The 19,483-nt window shown below is 40.4% G+C and overlaps 1 protein-coding gene across 1 annotated transcript in view; it reads right to left on the reverse strand.

Moving 5' to 3' along the window:
* Nucleotides 1–19,483, reverse strand: part of Usp31 (ubiquitin specific peptidase 31) — a 68,273-nt gene that overhangs the window by 18,301 nt on the left and 30,489 nt on the right. The window contains exons 2-11 of the mRNA XM_026392128.2: nt 17,520–17,657; nt 16,285–16,373; nt 16,107–16,199; nt 15,174–15,309; nt 12,670–12,814; nt 9,262–9,442; nt 6,203–6,314; nt 5,602–5,696; nt 4,207–4,284; nt 3,507–3,636 (exon numbers count right to left, since the gene is read on the reverse strand). Coding sequence (XP_026247913.2) covers nt 3,507–3,636; nt 4,207–4,284; nt 5,602–5,696; nt 6,203–6,314; nt 9,262–9,442; nt 12,670–12,814; nt 15,174–15,309; nt 16,107–16,199; nt 16,285–16,373; nt 17,520–17,657 — 1,197 coding nt within the window. The remainder of the gene's footprint in view (nt 1–3,506; nt 3,637–4,206; nt 4,285–5,601; nt 5,697–6,202; nt 6,315–9,261; nt 9,443–12,669; nt 12,815–15,173; nt 15,310–16,106; nt 16,200–16,284; nt 16,374–17,519; nt 17,658–19,483) is intronic.

Genomic DNA, 19,483 nt, shown 5'->3' on the forward strand with positions numbered 1-19,483 from the left:
TGCATATTTTTAAAGGAAGTACTCAAACTCAGAAGCCACCAGGCCTGAAGATGCAGTTAAAAAAAAAACAAAAAAAAAACCAGGCAAGTCAGAAGCATTTCCTCTACACATTCCATGAAAAGAGAATGGGAGAACAGGTGGTCATAAGGGGCATGAACTACGCAGGGGTCAAAGGAAGCCTGAGCTGAGGCTTCTGAGTGAGGCACACAAGGAGCCACAAGAACACCCAGGCCCAGGTCCAAAATGCAAGTCGGACAAAAGAGAGTCTTGGCAGGGAGGGAGGGAGGAGGGAAGGAGCAAGTGAATGGGGAGAGGGAAACCACTGGTGATAAATTCAGCAGAACACAGCGGGAGGAAGACTGGGGCGAACCTGAGAAGGAAGCAGAATGAAGGAAGGTTTTTTCCATGACAAGGAGACATGGTTGTAAGAAAACTGGGAAGGGACAGAAGTTTGGAGAGTTGAAAGTAAATCAGAAAATCAGACCCAGTGTCATCCGGAAAGCCTGCATTTCTCTGTGACATTTTAGACTCCCCATACCTGGCCATCCAGCCCAATGTTGGTAGTAAGTAAACAGGGTTTTCTTTGTTTAAATCACAGTATATTACAAACATACTTTTGTAAAACACAGTGAGAACGGCATGACACCATCTAATTGCTCTGAGAGTTCCTGATCTTTCTCTGGTTCTGTAATGATCTCACTGCACGTGGCTGAAGAGCTCCCGACCTGCAGACAACATTCTGAGCATCACTGATCCAGTTGACACTGCCTGGCAGTGGGGAGGGGACAGGGCAGCAGGCAGCAAGTCTACTTTCAGTCTTCCTGACATGAAAATAACATCACTCTCTAAGTTCCCTTCCCAATCTTTAGATTCTGCTGTTTATATAAAGGGAAGTCCACTCCCTCATGCACAGGATAGTCCTTCAAGTGCCTGAAAATGACTATCAGGTCCTTAAGGAGGATGTGCTCAGCCACGACAAGACCCCTAGTGCTAGCCCACCAGCTCTCTCTGGATGTGTCCCAGTTTGCCATCCTCCTACCAGGGAACATTTAATATGAGGAAGAGAGCAGCACTGTCCCTATCAGAGTTCTGGGTATCCACTCGGCAGCACGACAGTGGCCTATGCCTATGTGGTGCTGCTGATCGATCTGAGCTGCAGACAACTGGACCCCACAGCTACCACCACACAGCCTACTTCTAAGTCCCACTGCCTTTACTTCTGTATTTGTACTGGATTCTGGGGTCCAAGTACCACTCATATATTCAAAGATGTATTTATCGAACACTTCTTACGTGCCAAGCACTGTTCTAGATACCAAAATTATTTAGTGAAAGCCAGATAGAGCTCACTGTCTTAATTCTCTCTCCCTTACCTCTTGTACTCCAGCTACACTGGTCTTATTTCTGTTTTTCTACCATGCCAATCTCCCTCCTACCCCAGGACCTTTGCTTCCTTTATTAATTAATTATCCCCTCAGCATGATAGCAGGATGTCTGTCTTGACATGTGTATCCCCTGACTAGCGCAGCAGCCAGCACATAGCAGGTATATTCAATACATCTAAATGAACAAACCCCAAGAAAAACATCTTGCTAGTATGAACTCATCACTGTAGGTATGTACAATGTTTTGTAGATACCAATACTATCATCTAGCAGATCTGCTCACCCCTAAGCTTTGTGCCATTCTCAAACATCTCTCAGATAAACCTTTTTATTTGGGGGGGTGGGGGGAGACAAAGGATTGAACCTAGGGACACTTAACCACTAAGCCATGTCCCCATCCCTTTTTATATTTTATTTAGAGACAGTGTCTTGCTAAGTTGCTTAGGGCCTCACTCCCTAATTGCTAAGGCTGGCTTTGAACTCACCATCCTCCTGCCTCAGGCTCCTGAGCTGCTAGGATTACAGGTGTGTACCACCACTCCCAGCTCTCAGCTCAATTGTTTATAAAAAGAACTAAATAGAACAGTGTGTCACATAGAATCTGCAATCAACAGTTTCAAAGCTATTTTATAATTAAGCCCAAAACCGATAAAACATGTCTTGTGAAAAACTATTGTTAAAGGAACTAGCTATGAACTACTTGTGAGAAGATGAAAACTATTTTCAAATATTTGAAGAAAAGTAGAAGAAAGTTATGACTTTCGAGTCTTAAACTCAAGAGAGAGAACACCTCTTTTGGTGGTACTAAGATGGGGGCATATTTCATGAAAGCATATTTTAGCTAATTAGGAAGATCAATGGGGTCACCATTTGAGCTATCCAGAGAGGAAATGATATGTCAAGTCTTCAGCAGGCAAACCCCTCATTACAGAAAGCATTCAAACACAGGCTGGACAGTCACCCATTTTAAAGTACATGGAATAATTAAACCATTAGAAAAAAGGAGCTTTAAAGTTTCCTCTGAGCCTGAAATTGCAATATTCCCTAAGTACAGGAGTAAAGACTAGAAACTAATGATCAAAATTATGATCCTAAGTATCAACATAAGATCAAATGAACTCCATGTGCTCTGGTCTAGGTTTCCAAAGTCACATAGAAACCACACAAGGCTGGCTCCCTCCCACAGAGTCTTATCTGTCCATCCATTTGTTTCAATATTTATTGAGTCCTACTATCTGCAGAACACTGTGCTAAACAGTCCAAAGCACTGCTGCCCAACAGAACTCTACATCTGCTCTGTTCAGTACAGGAGGCGCCATCCATGTGGGTCTGTTGAGCACTGTTGAGAGCCATAGCCGAGTCGGGTTGGACCATGGCATTTTGCCAGAAGGAGTGCTGTGACTGGATGATGCTGGATTGAAACAGGCTATGTATTGAGTTGTATATGGACCCTGCAATTCGGCAACAGGAGGGCTCCTGCTGCCTGCCGCCCCCACCCCCACTACTTTGGAGTTCTCGTTGAGTTCTCAGGGGGTTCCCTGCTAAGTTTGCACTGAGCCCCATGGAGAACAGGGGATTCCCGGGGAGTGCACGTGGAGTGCTGGTGGAGTTCGGGCAATAAAGGAGTTCCTGTTTGAACCTACAAGTGCCTCATGGCGGCTCAGTTATTTTATGCCCAGCCAGACTATGGCAGAGTACCTAAAATGATGCTTGTGCAACAAAAGAACTGAATTTTTCATTTTACTTTAATTAATTTAAATAGGTCCTGATACTACATTCTTAGCATACAGGTACTACGATGAGAAACACCGTTTTCATTACAAAGGAAAACAACTTAAAACTTCTAAAGTAAAACAAAAACAACCCAAAAAAATGAGCCCGATTTAAAAAAAAAAAAAAAAGAATTATAAAGGTTCATTTCAAGAGCATTCCAATTAATTGAAAATTTAAACTTCTTTTTGTTGAAGTCCTAAAAGGAACAGAATACTCAATGCATGTTCAAAACTAGGAAAATGTAAAATCCTAGGGATTTTGAGGGGCAGAAACTGTTTCTTTACTGTTATCTTGCCATTCCCCCTTCCCTACCAACTCAGTACCCAAGAAATGCTGCCTGGCTCTTACTCGTTCCTCTTTGGTGTAGAGTTGGAAACACTGGGATAAAGTGCAGGTCTGAGGTTGATGATGCCGCTCCCTCTGCAGGCGGACACTTTCTGCATCTGGGATATACTCATCTTCAGTGTTTACAAATAAGCTACAATTAAAGGGAAAGACATTATCACAGAATGTCTTAAAACACGGACACAAAAGTACAATTATTACAGTTTTACAAAGTGGCTATGAATTCATAACCATGAAGATGGAGGTGTAAGAAAGCAAAGGAGGTCATCTAACTCTTCTATGTCCCAAAGTGTTCTTGAAAAAGTTTTCCATCTGCAAGTTATTTTAAGAACTAAGTTGGAGTTAGTTTTTCTGGGGCTGTCCATGACTTGTGCCATTAAATCATGTATTCTTGTCCTTCATCTCTAAGGGCAAGCATTCGATAAAGCTTATTAGAGAAGAGGGACTTCTAATAAAAATCAAATTGGACCTATACAGTAGTTAATGAATATATGGTTTCTCTCTCAGTAGTAAATAAATGTTCAAAGGCTTTAAGGTTGGGAAAAATGTATAAGAAAGAAATATTAAGCTGCTTAAATAAAGGATTAACGATATGCTTAGATACTGAAGAGACGAAAGCTCTGTATTTTAGCTAATTTGGAAGATCAATGGGGTGCTCCTAAAATAAAACTATTCTATAAATATTAAGTAAAAGAATACTCACAAATCTTTTGTCTCCTTGTCCCATTCTACCACTAACTTCACATGAGCAGTGCCACCTGGTCCACAAGATTTTAATGCCCTATAGAATGGGGGAGAGAAGAAGCTCCAAGTTGCTATCTTTAAAAAAAAAAATTATTTTACTTAAATATGATTATGGCCTATCTACAATCATAAAATTGCTAAAAATCTTCATAGTTCCCCCAGAAGAAAAAGATTTTAGTGACTCCATTACAACCATAGGTTTAGTAAATAGTTTACAAGTGGGCTAAAAAAAAATCTTTAAAATATCCAATACAGAAATAATGGAAGAAATAGATTAGAAGAAATTTAGTAACGCACTATAAGGCTGTCTGCAGTTACTCTCGGACATTCTATGTGACCTTTCCAGCTCTTGCCCGACTCCCCACCAACCTGGGGAGAGCTGACCTCGCACCTCTCCACCTGTTCCACACCATGCGCCTACCCTGTGCCTTCTTCTTCCCTCCTTCATAAAGCCACTACCCCAGTTCACTGGACTCGTTCACCTTCTGAGAAACTCTTTCAGCAGTCACTGTTAAATCACTCAACAAATCTTTTTTTATATTGTTCAATATTTTTTATTATTATCTTATCTATTAGTTCCCATTCTCTAAAACCAACAGGGAGCCTTCAAATAGCAATGTTATGTACCTTTTGAAAATCTTGAAATGTAGGCACAATTTCTTTGTTAAAAGAAATGATAATAAAGACAATGTGAGTTTTGATATTTATATATCCATATGTATATGATGTATTCACATATCCATTATTTTATTAGTAGACTACTGTAAACATAATAGAAGGATGTAGAAAGTACAGAAACAGCATGGAACAGCGACTAACTAAGAGAAAGAGGAACAGCATAAAGAAACTTTAAAGAAAAGGCACTATGGACAGCGGAAGACACTTGAGAAGGGACACACACAGCATGGTGCTGCGTGCGCAAATGCTCCTTGGTACTCTGGTACTGAGGAAGGCTTGGGGTGGAAGGGAAAGGAAGAGCAGGACCCACAAAACAGAGGTCCTCAGAGTCCTGGCTGTGGAGAATCTGGCATCCGGTGAAAGCCAGCCTTCACCTCGTAGGCCACAAGTCACCACTGAAGGGCTTCAAGGAGGAGCGAGGTGTGACTAGCACACTATTTTGGAAAACTTCAGTCTTGGTGAATAGGAAACTGTAATTTGTTTTCCTAACATGAATATTCTGTGGCTTTTCTGATTTTAAGGAAGATCCATAAAATGTTTCATACTCACGTGTGAATCAGAACTGAAATAAGTACAGTTTCTTAGTGAGCTTAAAGAACATAACATGGGATTATACCAAACATCACATGTGAGCATAGGTGAAATTATGGAAGGTGAATTTTTTTTTCCTCTTTACCTTTCTACTGTTGGGTGGCACAGGGGCTGCTCCTCCTGGGGCAGCAAGTATGTAATTCCCACAACACTGACCACTCGCAAACTGAACGGACACACCTGCGTCAAATATTAAATGAAAATTAGGATGACTTTCTCTTCATAGGCATGTTTTACAGTGGCATTTCCAAACAGGTTAGAGGTACAGCAAACTGTTTTGCAAAATGCTTCTCTATGACATTCTGTTAGGCTGTTGAGCCACTCAAATACACTATTAAATATGATTTAACCAAATGCAATTTATATACCAAATGTCATACAAGACAAATAATACACTGCTCTCGCTGAACATTAACTTAATGGTCTTCCATGGGTGCCTGAACATAGTAATCATTTTTAAAATATACAGATGGTTATGCAACTTCTCCAAACTTTATTAAATAAATTTTATAAAGGAATATACAGCAGTTCAGGAAAGCTTGCAATGACCAACTCCATTCATAAAATGAGAAATAAGTTCTCAGTCTTAAAAATCTGAACAAAACAAATTCAAATTCCATTGTAATGACTGTTTCTTCACTGTGTAGACATGCACACTCTGCTAGAATATCAAAATGCCTACAAACCTGAATGCAAACAGTAGGCCTCAGGAAATACTTCATCTTCTCCAGGATTTCCTTCTGCAGAAGGTCCCATGCTATCGTCTTCTCTAAGTGCAGCACAAAAGGCAGTCCAAATCTACCAAACAGAAACACTGGCATCACCTTAAAAGTATGGCAATTCCTTTAATGGCCTAACTCCTTATTCTTCATCTTTTAAAATGGAATGACAACATAATTGGTTTTAGGACAGTTCTCAAATCAGAACAGACAAGTCAACAGTAACTGTCATAAAGAGAAGATGACAAAGTCAGAAGTGCAGCCTCGATTTCTAAGAAAACTCAACAGCCTCCATGCCAAGTGACTCCAGGGAAGCATGATGCTGGGCTACCAGGCATCCAGGGACAGGGTTGGCAGGGATGGTGAGAAAGGGGATGGGAATGAACAAGAATCTGGCAAACAGTGTGGGTCAAGCCTACAAGGAGGTGCCAGAGGAGCAGGCAGGGCTGGAAGGCCCAACAGGCAGGCAGCCGTGTCCTGGTAGCCTCTGACAACAAGAGAGGCACTGGCCAGCAAGCCACACTGAAAGTCAGCACCCACCTTAGGCTAGACACCACTTGGCCTCTGCCAGGTTCTGTGTCCTGGAGAATCAAAGGCAGCTCTGTGGTTCTCAGCCTCAGATGCACAGTGAAATCACCAAAGGACTATCAAAAAATAACGATGCCTAAGTCCAGTCCACAGAGATTCTGATGACATCAGTCTGGAATGTGGCCCCAAACACTGAGATTTTCTCAGAAGTTTCCCAGGTGGTTCTAGTATGCAGCTGAAGTTGAAGGTCACTGACCCAGCCTCAACTTTCACCTACATCCAGAGTCATTCAAACCTATGTGCTGATCCCTGACTGTGTCCAGCTCCACATGTCCAGGTCTCTGTGCAGGCCACTCCCCAGCTTAGAACACCCTTCCCACCCTTCTCTAGGCTGTCTTCTACTCATACCCATGAACACACCCTTCTCCAGGTAGCACCTGGTTATTTTCTCCCTATGTGTGCCATAGCACTAACTACACCATGCTGTAAATACTGTGTTTCCGCCTCCACCAATGGACTGAGTTATCTGACAACAAGAACTGTTATTGATTTGCCTTAGTAACCTAAACCAACCATGCCTAAAAATAGTAGATGATGAATGAAGGAATGATCAATCAACCTAGTTACCAGGGGAGCTCTAAGGCCAAGGCTGAAGCAGAGATAAAAGATCACTGGGAAACTCATTCCTAACAGTCATGGAGCTGTTTACCCGCAGTACTACTTAACAGTGAACCTACCCTCCTGAAAACAACTGTGGTGTGAAATGGGCTCCAAGAAACTCCATTATGAGGAGCTGCCTTTTCTCCCAAGCTTTAAACAGCCTCCTACAGTGTCCACTCGAGGTGTTCCTGCCACACAGGATCTTCACACAGCCTGCTCCTTCTCACAGGGACTGGGCTCAGCTATGGCCTCCTGGGGCCACCTCCCGGCTGCCTTTCCAGTGCAGAGCTGCGGCCTCTCCTCACTCACACCCTCTCACTCTAACCTGCGCTGATGTCTTCAACACGGTGCTAACTGTCTCAAGCTTAATGTGTTGTTCACTTGCTTAAAGCCAGCCTGGCCCTGGGAGTGCAAGCCCCCTGAGGACACAGCCCTGTCTGTGTTGCTCTCCGCTGGATTCCTAGGGTTTGGAACAGTGCCTGACACTAACACTAACACCTTTGTTAATGAATACGATCAATATACACATTAGCACATTTCATATCAGTGGTATTTACCATCCAAGGTACTTACCTTTCTGGGACAAAGCTACTTTAAAAGATAGTCTAAAGTTCCCATAAATCCTTAGGGCAGCAAAAGAAATCTGAGGGAGATTTCTGAGTTCCAAATTTCTGATTTGCAAAGCTGAGTGAACAATTGTGCCATCTGCCACAACAGGAGATACTGGAGGACCGGTATCATGGGGAAAGATAAAATGCTCAGCTTGAGACCTAAGACTGGGGGGCAGGCACTACCAAAGTAGATAAATTAAGGGTTGGTTTTTAAAAAGCTATTAAGAAAGCAGAACTGCAACTGGCCAGTAAAGCTATGAAATAATGTTCAACATCCTTAGCAATCAGGGAAATGTGAATCAAAACTACACTGAGATTTCATTTCACTCTAGTGAGAATGACAGTCATCAGGAATATAAATAATAACAAATGCTGGTGAGGATGAGATGGGAAAGGAGCACTCACACACTGCTGGTAGATTATAAACCACTATGCAATTGAGCACAGAGGTTTCTCAAAAAACTAGGAATGGAACCACCATAGACCCAGCTATCCCACCCCTCAGTATTTATCCAAAGGAATTAAAGTCAGTAACTATAATAACATATGCACACCCTTGTCTAGCAGCACAATTCACAATGGCCAAGTTTCGGAACCAGACTGTGTGCCTATCAATAAATAAAGAAAATATGGTGTGTGTGTATATATATATGAAGTTTTATGCAGCCATAAAAGAACAAAATTATGTTATTTTCAGGAAAATTAATAGAATTGGACACGAAATAAGCCAGACTCAGAAAGTCAGGATCATGTGTTTTCTCTCATATGTGGAAGCTAGAAAAAAAGGAAGGAAAAAATTTTATGAAAATAGAAAGGAAACCAGTGGACTAGAAGGTGGGGATCAAGGGAGGGAGGAGAGGGAAAGGGAGGTGCTGGGCAATGAAACTGACCAAATTCTGTTATGTGCGTGCACAGATACATCATAATGAACCGTACTGTTTTCTACAATTATCATGTACCAATTAAAAAGGAAAGGACAATCTGGATACAGGTCCAGCATCCTAAGAGAGTCTGAACTAAAATATTCATATAAGCCTTCAAAACCAGATGAGCTGTAACAGGCTTCCTAACTCACATCATAATCTTTTACTCCCCCTCCCACTGAATCAGGTCAACTTACACAAATATTCCTGCTAAATGTAAGGCTTCTCACCCTGCTTTTTTAAAACACTTAAAAGCAGCAAACTTGAAAGCTTCAGCACTTATTGGAAATTAAGCTGGCCTCACCTCCTCCCCTGCTGCCCGGTGCAGGCTCGGTTACACACCAGCACAACAATCTTGTCACTGCCTGCTCTGGTGGTGGGCAGGTCCATTTCCCCTTGCTTTGCTGCTGTTTGTGTAGAGGAAGACAGTCTATGATGATCCAAGCCAAACTTCAAGTGATTGAGATTGTTGTTTAAGTGAATTCCTGAAATAGAATAAAAACTACTCTTTTTACCTCTTCAAAATTATTTTCATTCATTCATGCATTACAAAGACATTTACCCAACAGAAAAAAAAAATGTCATTTTAAATTGCAAGTTCAAGGTCAACCTCAGTAACTTAGTGAAGTCCTAAGCAGCTTAGTGAGACCCTGTCTCAAAAAAATAAAATTAAATTAAAAAGGCTAAAGGATGAACTCAGTGCCCCTGGGTTCAATCCCTAATACTTTCAAAAAAACTAATTTAAACTACAATTGAAAATAGGAACAAATACTCTCCTGTGAAATTACTCTGGTAGACTTTAAGGAAAAAAATTTAGCATCTATTACTTTCTTTAAATTAGCCTTACCTATCTTAAAAACTGAAAATCAAAATTCTCCACTTCAATGAATGTTAGATACAATTTCAGAAGAATAAATTTGCAGAGATAATCCAGCAATAAAATTTAAAATGAGCCCCAGCAACCAAATAAATTTTAAAAACTAATAATAAAGACAAGAACATTTGAAATGGTCTATAACGTTCCAATATCAGTTTCTTTTATTTGGTGGGGGGCAAGGTACTGGGGATTGAATTCAAGGGCACTGAACCACTATTTTGTAAGCTACATCCCCAGCCCTATTTTGTATTTTATTTACAGACAGGGTCTCACTGGTAGTTCCTCTCCATTGCTGAGACTGGCTTTGAACTCGAGATCCTCCTGCCTCAGCCTCCCAAGCCTCTGGGATTACAGGCACGTGCCACTGTGCCCAGCCCAACAGCAGTTTCTCATCCCTGATTAGTACAAGAAACAAGACCCAAAGTCGTTCCTGATTATTACAAGAAACAAGACTCTCATAATGATGAGAACATGCCAACTTTAACAAAATCAACTGGACTGAATCAACTCACATTAAAGTTAACAAAAATAGATGTATGGCAGACATAGTACTAGTCTCCACAAGGTCCTAAAGCAGACCTCCCTGTCAATTAGAGCTAGCCTGCACAAGGCCCTGCAGCAGGTCAATAAATACTGCCTAAATATAGTTCATTTCTTTAATCCGTTGGAAGTATAGAGTCTAGTAAAATGATGGAGAAGAAAGAAGCCACTCCCACCACCATCATAAATAATAACACTACCATCAGAAGAATAAAATTCAAATGGCTGCACAAAATTATTCACAGCAGAATTCTGATAGTAACTTAAATATCCAGCAATACAAGATGTTGTTGAAGATATATTAGCATGATAGCAATTTGAAATTATGACTACATAATTAATACCAAAATAACAGGATGACAAAAAAAATTACAGACACTAGAAATAAAAAAAATTGAATCTTTATCAAGCTATTAGAGGGAAGAAAACTTTTTAGGCTTCTGAAAGTTCTGTCCTCTGACCCCAAGGCTGGCTAACTCTTGCTTTTCTGTGCTCCCATTGCTTTCTGAACATAACACCATAAAGAAATCACAAAAGGAACAAGAGTTGATTTCACTTCATAACCATTGTGAACTTTGGTATGAGAATAAAAGATATTAGAAATCTGAATTTGAAACAATGAATGACCTCCTTTCCAGGTTCTTGGCAGAGGTCAGGGTGGGAAGACTTAGGTCACTAGAAGCGGTCAGAACCATAATGAGATAAGAGAATGCCACTCAACTAAACAGAAATCAAACTAGGTGTTCAAATTATGGACCCATCTCCTACAGCCATGTGACCTGGGGCCAGTTACTTCACTGCTCTCAGCCACAGCCCCCTCCTAAGCAGAGTGAGGAAAGCAGATGCCTCACATGTGCTGGGCCAAACATTCGTAAGGTCTTCAGAAGCCAAAACACACGTGATAAATTTGGACTTAACAAATTCACTTCAGAATAGACACATAGTGTTAATCCTAAACAACTGGGGATGGGAAAGGGAATTTGGGAAAATGTTCAGTTGAACAATCATTAGCTGGGCTTTTGCTGCATATTAGGAATTGCTGTGTATAAAAAAATGAAGCAAAGAGTGGTCACAACTCTTGTAAGTCACATTGTAGTTTTGGGGTTAAATTATAAGAATTCTTTGTAAGAATTCTTATAATTCATCATACTAGAAAAGAGAGGAGAAAACAGATCATTTCCACACACACGCTAGCTTAAGAGATAGCAGAAGCAATGGGAACACAGAAAAGCGGGAGTTAGCCAGCCTTGGTGTCAGAGGACAGAACTTTCAGAAGGCTTTCTGAACAGGTGATGACTGGGTGTTTTTACTGTAATGTAATAAAATTAGAAAATAATTTAAGTAAACGAAAGCATATGAATGAAAATGCAACAACTGGAAGAAAAGAAAGTTCCTGCGTCAAAGAAGAATGAAAACTGAAATAACAGAGTACCTGAAAATAAAATAAGCAGGGGCTGGGGTTGTGGCTCAGTGGAAGTGCACTCATCTGGCACGTGTAAGGCACTGGGTTCTATCCTCAGCACCACATAAAAATAAATAAATAAATAAAGGTATTGTGCCCCACTAAAACTAAAAAATAAATATAGATAGATAGATAGATAGATATAGAGAGAGATATAAACATCAGTGGGCCAGACAAAATTAAATACGAAGCTGGCAGTGGAAAGAGCTTACCACCTAATACTCAGAACCACCACTTATTAATACTCTTATGTATCACTGAGGAACACAAATTCCTGTTGCAATGAGATACAGAACAACAGTAGGTCTGGTGGTAACACAAGAAGTGATTTCTGAATAAGTATGAAGACAAATCTTAAAAAGGTGTGTAACATGGTGCACCTATGTTCTCTGAGTAAATTAAGAAAACAAATTTTTAAAAGGTGCATAACATAGCCTTTAAATAGAACAGAAATATTAGAACACTCATGCACAGACAACTGGAGACTACAAGTAGCTTAAAGTAAATCTCCCCAGTGGGGAGAGAAAGCTGGTGCGGCAGGCACCATGGAGGAGTGTGGAGAACTGTGTGCAACAGGCAGTTGAGCAGTCAGATGCTCAATAAAGAGGAATAAGGTCTGGGGTTCAGAAAGATTATTGGCAGAGAAATAGGGATTTGACTGAAAGCAAGAAAAACAACTGTCAGGCAAAACTTAAAGAAAATCTGAGTGGACAGCACTGTGTGCACTTTCTCACAATTAAAAAATATTTATAACATGATATTATATCTGAAAGGGGAGACAGTTGTCAGGCCTGAGAGCTCAGGTAACGGCATGGAAACAGGTGCTCCTTTACCTCTTTGACTGAGAATTCCTTCAGGCCGAAATATTTCTGGAGTCTCAAAGGCAAAAATGCAGTCACTCTCATGGACTGTCTCCAGGTCGTCTGTATCACAAAAGGAACGGTGGAACCCATCATAGTACATTTCTGTCAACACAATCTGAAATGTGGGGAAAATAAAAATAGTTGGGTGGCTGGAAATTCAATACAAAATGATCTTCTAATTCCACCATGAACTTCTCTGGACCATCAAGACTTGGCAGCGCTCTGAAAAGGCTCTGAAATATCCCGCAGGCCCTCATTGTTGCTTTCAGTGAGAGCATCTTAGAAGCACAATATCACCTATGACTGTGTGACAATGCAGACTGTTTCAGAAATCTATGGCATTAACCCAGAGTTCCTTTAGGTTTTGGTGCAAAAGAGAGCCAGGAGACTCTATGTCTAACCCTCTGGTTTTACAGAGGAAAGAGAGGCTGAGAAACCCACTTAAGGATGCACAACTATTCCATCTCATGCCAAGAACAGAGTTCACAACTGACTGTAGCATCTGCTCCCTCATCATTAAATTTCCCCCTTTTCAGATTGAAAATGTCAAATAATCCCGGACATCAGGGGGAAAATGAAATCAACTCAAATGTCCAATAACAGTCACTAATGAAATATATTATAGTTCTACTAGAATTATAAAGCTACTAGAAAAAGAATGAGCACATATATTTGCACTATCAAGGAAAAAAGTAAGGTTAAAAAAAAGTTATGTATAAACAATGTTTTTATAAAATAATGTAGCGTATGCACATAAAAAATCTGAAAGAACACTATGTAACAGTACTAAAGTTAGTACAGTACAGGAAAATATTTAGTATTGGGATACTTCCACTTTCTAAGTTGTACTTCTGAAATGGTTAAGTATTTTACAGTGAAAGAGAAAAACAAAAGATAAGGGGAAAACAATGAAGACATTTAATGCCTCTTTACAGGCTCGGCATCATTGTCTGGTAAAAAAGCACTGGGTTGGGCAAGAGAAGGTTCCTGTCCCAGCCTGCCACCAACCAGCCCTGTGACTTTGCAGAAATCACATGGTTTCTCTTGGCCTCCTTCAAATGGGGCAAGGGGGAGGTTGCACTGCACCCCTAAGGTCCCCCATCAGCATTAACGTTCTTCAGTCTATGAGGTGAAAGGAGCTGGTGACCTACTCTACAAATAGCCCAGGGAAAATGTTCCTGGCGGGTTTCCTTCTAATGAATTCATTGGCCATGCTGTTTTTCTGCTGGTGAACACGCAAATATAATTTCCTCTCCCCAGCAAGCCGAGGTCAACGCAAACTGTAATTATTTCACCAATTTGAACCACATGTACAAAGAGCCAGACAGCACTGAAGCTTTAAAGATGCAACCAGATTTTCTCTGGACCCCACCAAAGTCTCTCTCCCTCCCTCTCCCTCTTTCCCTCATCCTGGAGGGGAAAAAAGAATCAATGAGCTCTTCAGAGTAAGGAAGAATATGAACATTTTATCAATGTGCCAGTTCGAGGCCTATGAAAATATGAGAGATTTGCTATATTGGGGCCACACTGCTGGTTGTGTTTGTTTTACTGTGGTAACTTCCCAACCAAGGCCACATGAGGCCAGACTACAAAACACCTTTATTGTTCAAGTGATTACATAGTGGCTTCCAGAAGCTATCTAGGGAAAAGTTGTTTAGCTATGAAGTCAAATCTTAAATAAGGGATGTTTTTCCAAATGAAATAATAATAGTGAACTGAATAAAAACTGTATGTAAAAACATGTCAAGTCATAAAGAGGCCAAAACATTTTAGGTCATTTAAACTTTAACTACTTATCAAAGATACACTCCCCCAAAAACAGAATCACAACTTTCCCTTATCTCAACAAGTAAGAGACCCTGGTCCAGTTATAATAAGAAAACAAAATAGGGTTGAAGGAGTAGCTCATTGGTAAAGCACTTTGTCTAGCATGCAGGAGGCCCCGGGTTCAACCCCAGGATTTGGCAGGGGGTGGGGGTGAAACACACTGAGTATGTACTGTGAGCAGGACATGATACCAGCAAGATGTCCATTATCATCACCATAATGGGAAGAGGTGTTCTAGAGTTCTCTAAGCCTATTTGATTATCAAACATCACAGTAATGTTCTTCTATTGTTCACATACACAACCGTAAGAATTTAGGAGGGATTAAGTAATTATACTATATGAACAAAGCTAAAGAAGGTCTTGATGTAAAATATAAGCCTTTCCTTTCAAATATACAAACACACAAATATACATATACATACACATATGTGTGTGTGTGTGTGTGTGTGTGATTAAATGAAGGATGAAAAGTTTTCTATACATTTTATTCTTATGGGTCTTGATTTCTTTTTCCCCCTCAGACTACATGTAACTGGTTTTAAATATCTAAGTGACCATATTTGGCAAAGAATTATAAAAAATTTCAGAGAAACAGAATCAGCACCTTTGTGGCTCACATGCAGTGGGTCTTGGCAGCATTATTACCTGATCAGTGGGGATCTTTGTTTCCACAGACACTGCTTCCCGAAGTCTGGCAACAGTCCCAGACAGAGGCACAGCCACACCAATCCTCATGCAGTGAGAACATTTCCCTTGATACACTACAGTGACATAGAGAGGCCTGTACAGATCAAAGTCAGATCTTCTCATTAGTCACTTATTTTAACTAAATATAGAAATAAAATAGACCTGATCTGAAATCTACCCAAAAACTGAAGCAATCCCTACCTCTTTTTAGAAACTGAATTTAAAAAGTTCATTTGGACCTAAGTAGAACTATCAAAACAACAATCAAGAGATCTTTGGAGAGCCAGGAGCAGTGGCACATGCCTGCAATCCCAGCAGCTTGGGAGGCTGAGACAGGAGGACTGCATGTTCAAAGCTAGTCTCAGCAACTTAGTGAGGCCCTAAGCAATTCAGCAAGACCTTGTCTCTAAATAAAGTATTAAAAAAGGGCTGAGAATGTGGCTCAGTGGTTAAGCGTCCCTGGGTTCAATCCCCAGTACCTTAAAAAGAGAGAGAGAAAAGGCAATATTGGCAATTTGGAAAAAGCAATATTCATAAAACAAAACTGAACAATGCTTGATTCTGTCTTTTGTATTTCCTTTGAAACAACCTAACTCCTGGAAGTTTTGAGGAACATTGTCCTAATTACAAGGACAATGCAAAGTCTCCAGAGAATTTAGAAGTCAATCAACATTCCTCCTCCTTCCCCATACTGTCTGTGAATGACCAGCTGAACCTGAGGCTCACCTGAAAACTTAGGTACTTATTTCTTTAAGGAATTAATAAAGCATGTATTAAAATTATCATTAAATTTATTATTTGCCTAAATAAGTAAAAGATGTAATAGCAGTTTATAGAGGAAAAGGTATACTATCAGAGTGTACAGTCTTAATTTTACAAATCTATTCTTACCTTGTATGGGGTAGAGGAATTGGCAAAGAAATGCAGAGGAAAGGATCAAAAGTGTTGCTCTGTTTCTGACAATGAGGACATGTCAAAGAAGATCTTTGAAAACAAAAACGTAAGATATTCACATTAAGATCACCTTGAACTATGTCAAAATATGAGGGAACATTTGCTTTGTTCATACCTGTACTGGGCTTGAAAAAGTTCTTGTACAAAAGTGCTACACACAGGAAAAGATGGTCCCTCGGGCATGCCATCAGTCTCTGATGGAGGCTAAAAAAGAAAAGTACAATTCACAGACTAGAAGTACCAAGTTTTTATTGAAGATTAATCTAAAAAGTCATAATTACCTTAATTTCTTTTATAAGCTACATATCATGTCCAGATACTTCAGTGACAGGCACCTGTTAAAGGAGCCAAAGCATAGCAAACAGCGTGTAGGTCACATGGACCCATCTCCTTAGACAGACCAGGTTTCTCTACCTCCAGCCCATTCAGGGATGGGGCAGCTCTTCTTCCCCAGTATGCTCCAATCTCCCTCCAACTCTCAAAGCACCCCAACCCGCAACCTCTTCCAAGAAAAAAAGCTCAACCACTTTGAAAGGACCGTTCTCCCCATGCCTAAATTCTAGTGCAGCTATTAGCTGGGCTATTCATTCTGAAGCCTAATCACATTCTACTTTTCATGTCCCTCCACCTAAGGACTAGCTATTGAGCATTTACTACCACATGCAGAGCACTGTACAGAACCTCAGAACACAAATGTAAATAAGACACAGTGACCTTGAAGAGGTCTCAATTTGGTGGGAGAGACAGCAACATGCATAAAGTCATATGACAGCGTAGAGTGTGTAGGCACAAAGGGATCTTGATCAGAATAATTTAATAACCTACCAAAACTAGAAATCTGAAATTTGAAACAGAGCAAAATTAGCAAAAACTTTTAAAAGTTGCTTTGGAAAGTATCTCTTTAGTCTTAAACTGTTTTCATTATATACATCATAGTACCTATCATATTAAGGCTACGTGTATTAAAAAAAAGGAGTACGACCGTCATGTTTCTCAGTAAGACCATTCTGGAGGATCAGTTCCTATGCTCAAAGCCAATTCCAACAGCTTCCATAATTTCCTTTTGGATTGTGTGTTTGTTCTAATGATGCCGAGTATGTTTTATTGGAGAGCAAATGTTTCCACTCTCATTAAACAAGGATGTGAGCAGAGACCACTTCTCTTGTGCCTTACACTGCCACACAGTAGCAAATAAGATGGAATATTCATGAAAGGATCCACTTAATTTTATACTCACCCAGCGTTTAGTCAATTTCATTTTATTAACTAAATGCAACAAGTCCTCAGTGGAGGCTGGGGAGAAAAGGTTGCAATGCTCCCTGACTGAAGCAGGGGAGCGCAGGTCCTCACCTTCAGAGGAGGCTGGCCGCTCTGCTTCACAGCATGATTGAGGTCTTCATGAACTCGGTCCAAAAGCCACAGCAGAAACTCCTGGGCATCATGCTGGGAATTCCCCCGATACTGCAGCGCGTTCTTTGACACAATACTCTACACAAGTAAATAAATCAGCATGAACAGGTGTAAGCTCCTGGCTTTAAAGAGAAAACTATTTATCATAATTTCAAAAGAGGAATGCAAGAGCCCAAAGATGCTGAAGATTACATCCCAGAAGGGCAGCACTGTAAAATCAGATGCTTAAATGTAAAAACCTCATCCCAGAAATATAACCAAGAACTTTAAAATGCACCTTAACCAGCAATTCTACTTTTAGAATACATTTAAAGGAAACAACTGAAACAGCATGCCAAAACTATGCAGACTTTCATCAGGGTTTAGGATAGCCAATGTTTACAGATATCACTTTTTTGTTTCAAACTTTAGAGTAAGATGTATTTAAATTGACTTTTCTAAAATGCTAAATAAACTTTTTTGTAAGATATTACATTTTCAAGATTCATCACTCATTCAACACAGATTTAATAAGTGGCCAAGGTACCTACAGCCTGGTGAGGGAGCCAGGGCAAAGTCAACGCTTAAAGTACAGCATGACATGCACGTGCTGGCGCAGCGAGGAGGGGGCAAGGCTGTCAGAGGTGCTACGTGAACTCACGCTCTACGCTTGAATGGGTCTCCGTGTGTACTTCCTAGCTCTGTCACTGGAAGGGCACAGGAGCAGCTATGCCCTCACAACACCTGTACAACCAGCACCTAGACTGCCTCCCAATGTCATTCTCTAATTTAAAAAAAAAAAAAAAAATACTAGGGTTTCTTGGAGAAATGGTTGCTTCTAGGGCTGAGATGGGCATGTTACAGGGATGCAGGAACCAACCCAAAGAGCCCCCAATGGCCAAAGTTGGAACCATTTGAGCAACAAAATAAATAACAGCGATTATAATCCAAAGCATAACATAAGTGAATCTATACTGATATAATTAAATGAATAAATAAATAATTCCTCCTAACAAAGGAACTGCAATTAATTTATGTTGATAATCTCTCCTCCACAGGTGGAGTTTACCACCCCCTACTAGGGGTGGGCTGTAACTGTGACTTGCCTCCAAAGACTTGAGTATGGAAAGAGGGGTAGGAAAGAAGCTGAAAGTCAGGACCCAGCTAGCCCTGCGCAAGGTTGGCATCATCAGTGGCGGGTCCTGCTGCTGTGTGCGCCCTTGATATGATGTAATGGGAGAGCACTTCACCCTTGTGGCTTCTTTCCAGAAACCCACAGCCTCATCTAATCATAAAAAAATTAAATAAAATCAGACAAAACCCAAATTGAGGGATATATGAAAATAAAATTAACTGGTGCTTCTCAAAACTACCAGGGTCATTAAGGAAAAGGCAAATCTGAAAAATTGTCACAGATGAGAAGAAACTAGAGACACTACAACCAAATGCAGTGTGCTTGCACACATGGGGTCTTGGGCCAAGGGAACAACTGGTGAAATCCCACTGAAGTATGAAATTTAGTCAAGAGCAACATGCCAATATTCGTTTTCTAGTTGCACTACAATGACACAGGCCATTAACAACAAGGACACTGGGTGTGTGGACTTTCCGGGTACTCTTTATGCCATCTTTGCCAGTTTTCCTTTAACTTTAAAACTATCCTAAAATTTAAACTTTTACTTAAATATGATTATATATATTTTTTATAAATATAAAGATGGCAGTTGTGCATACTGGGTGTCATGGGAACAAAACAGGAGCAAACTAAGGAACAGGACAGTGATGACATTCCAAAAGGAAATGTCACTTAAGCTGGGCCTTGAAGGATAAAGGCAGGATCTCAAGGCAGAGGAAGCAACATGTCCCAACACACAAAGGTATAAGAAAGTATGACACCTTTAAGGAAGACCAAGAAGTTCCAAAGG

This window comes from Urocitellus parryii, chromosome 9 (assembly GCF_045843805.1).
Source record: "Urocitellus parryii isolate mUroPar1 chromosome 9, mUroPar1.hap1, whole genome shotgun sequence".
Lineage (NCBI taxonomy): Eukaryota > Metazoa > Chordata > Mammalia > Rodentia > Sciuridae > Urocitellus > Urocitellus parryii.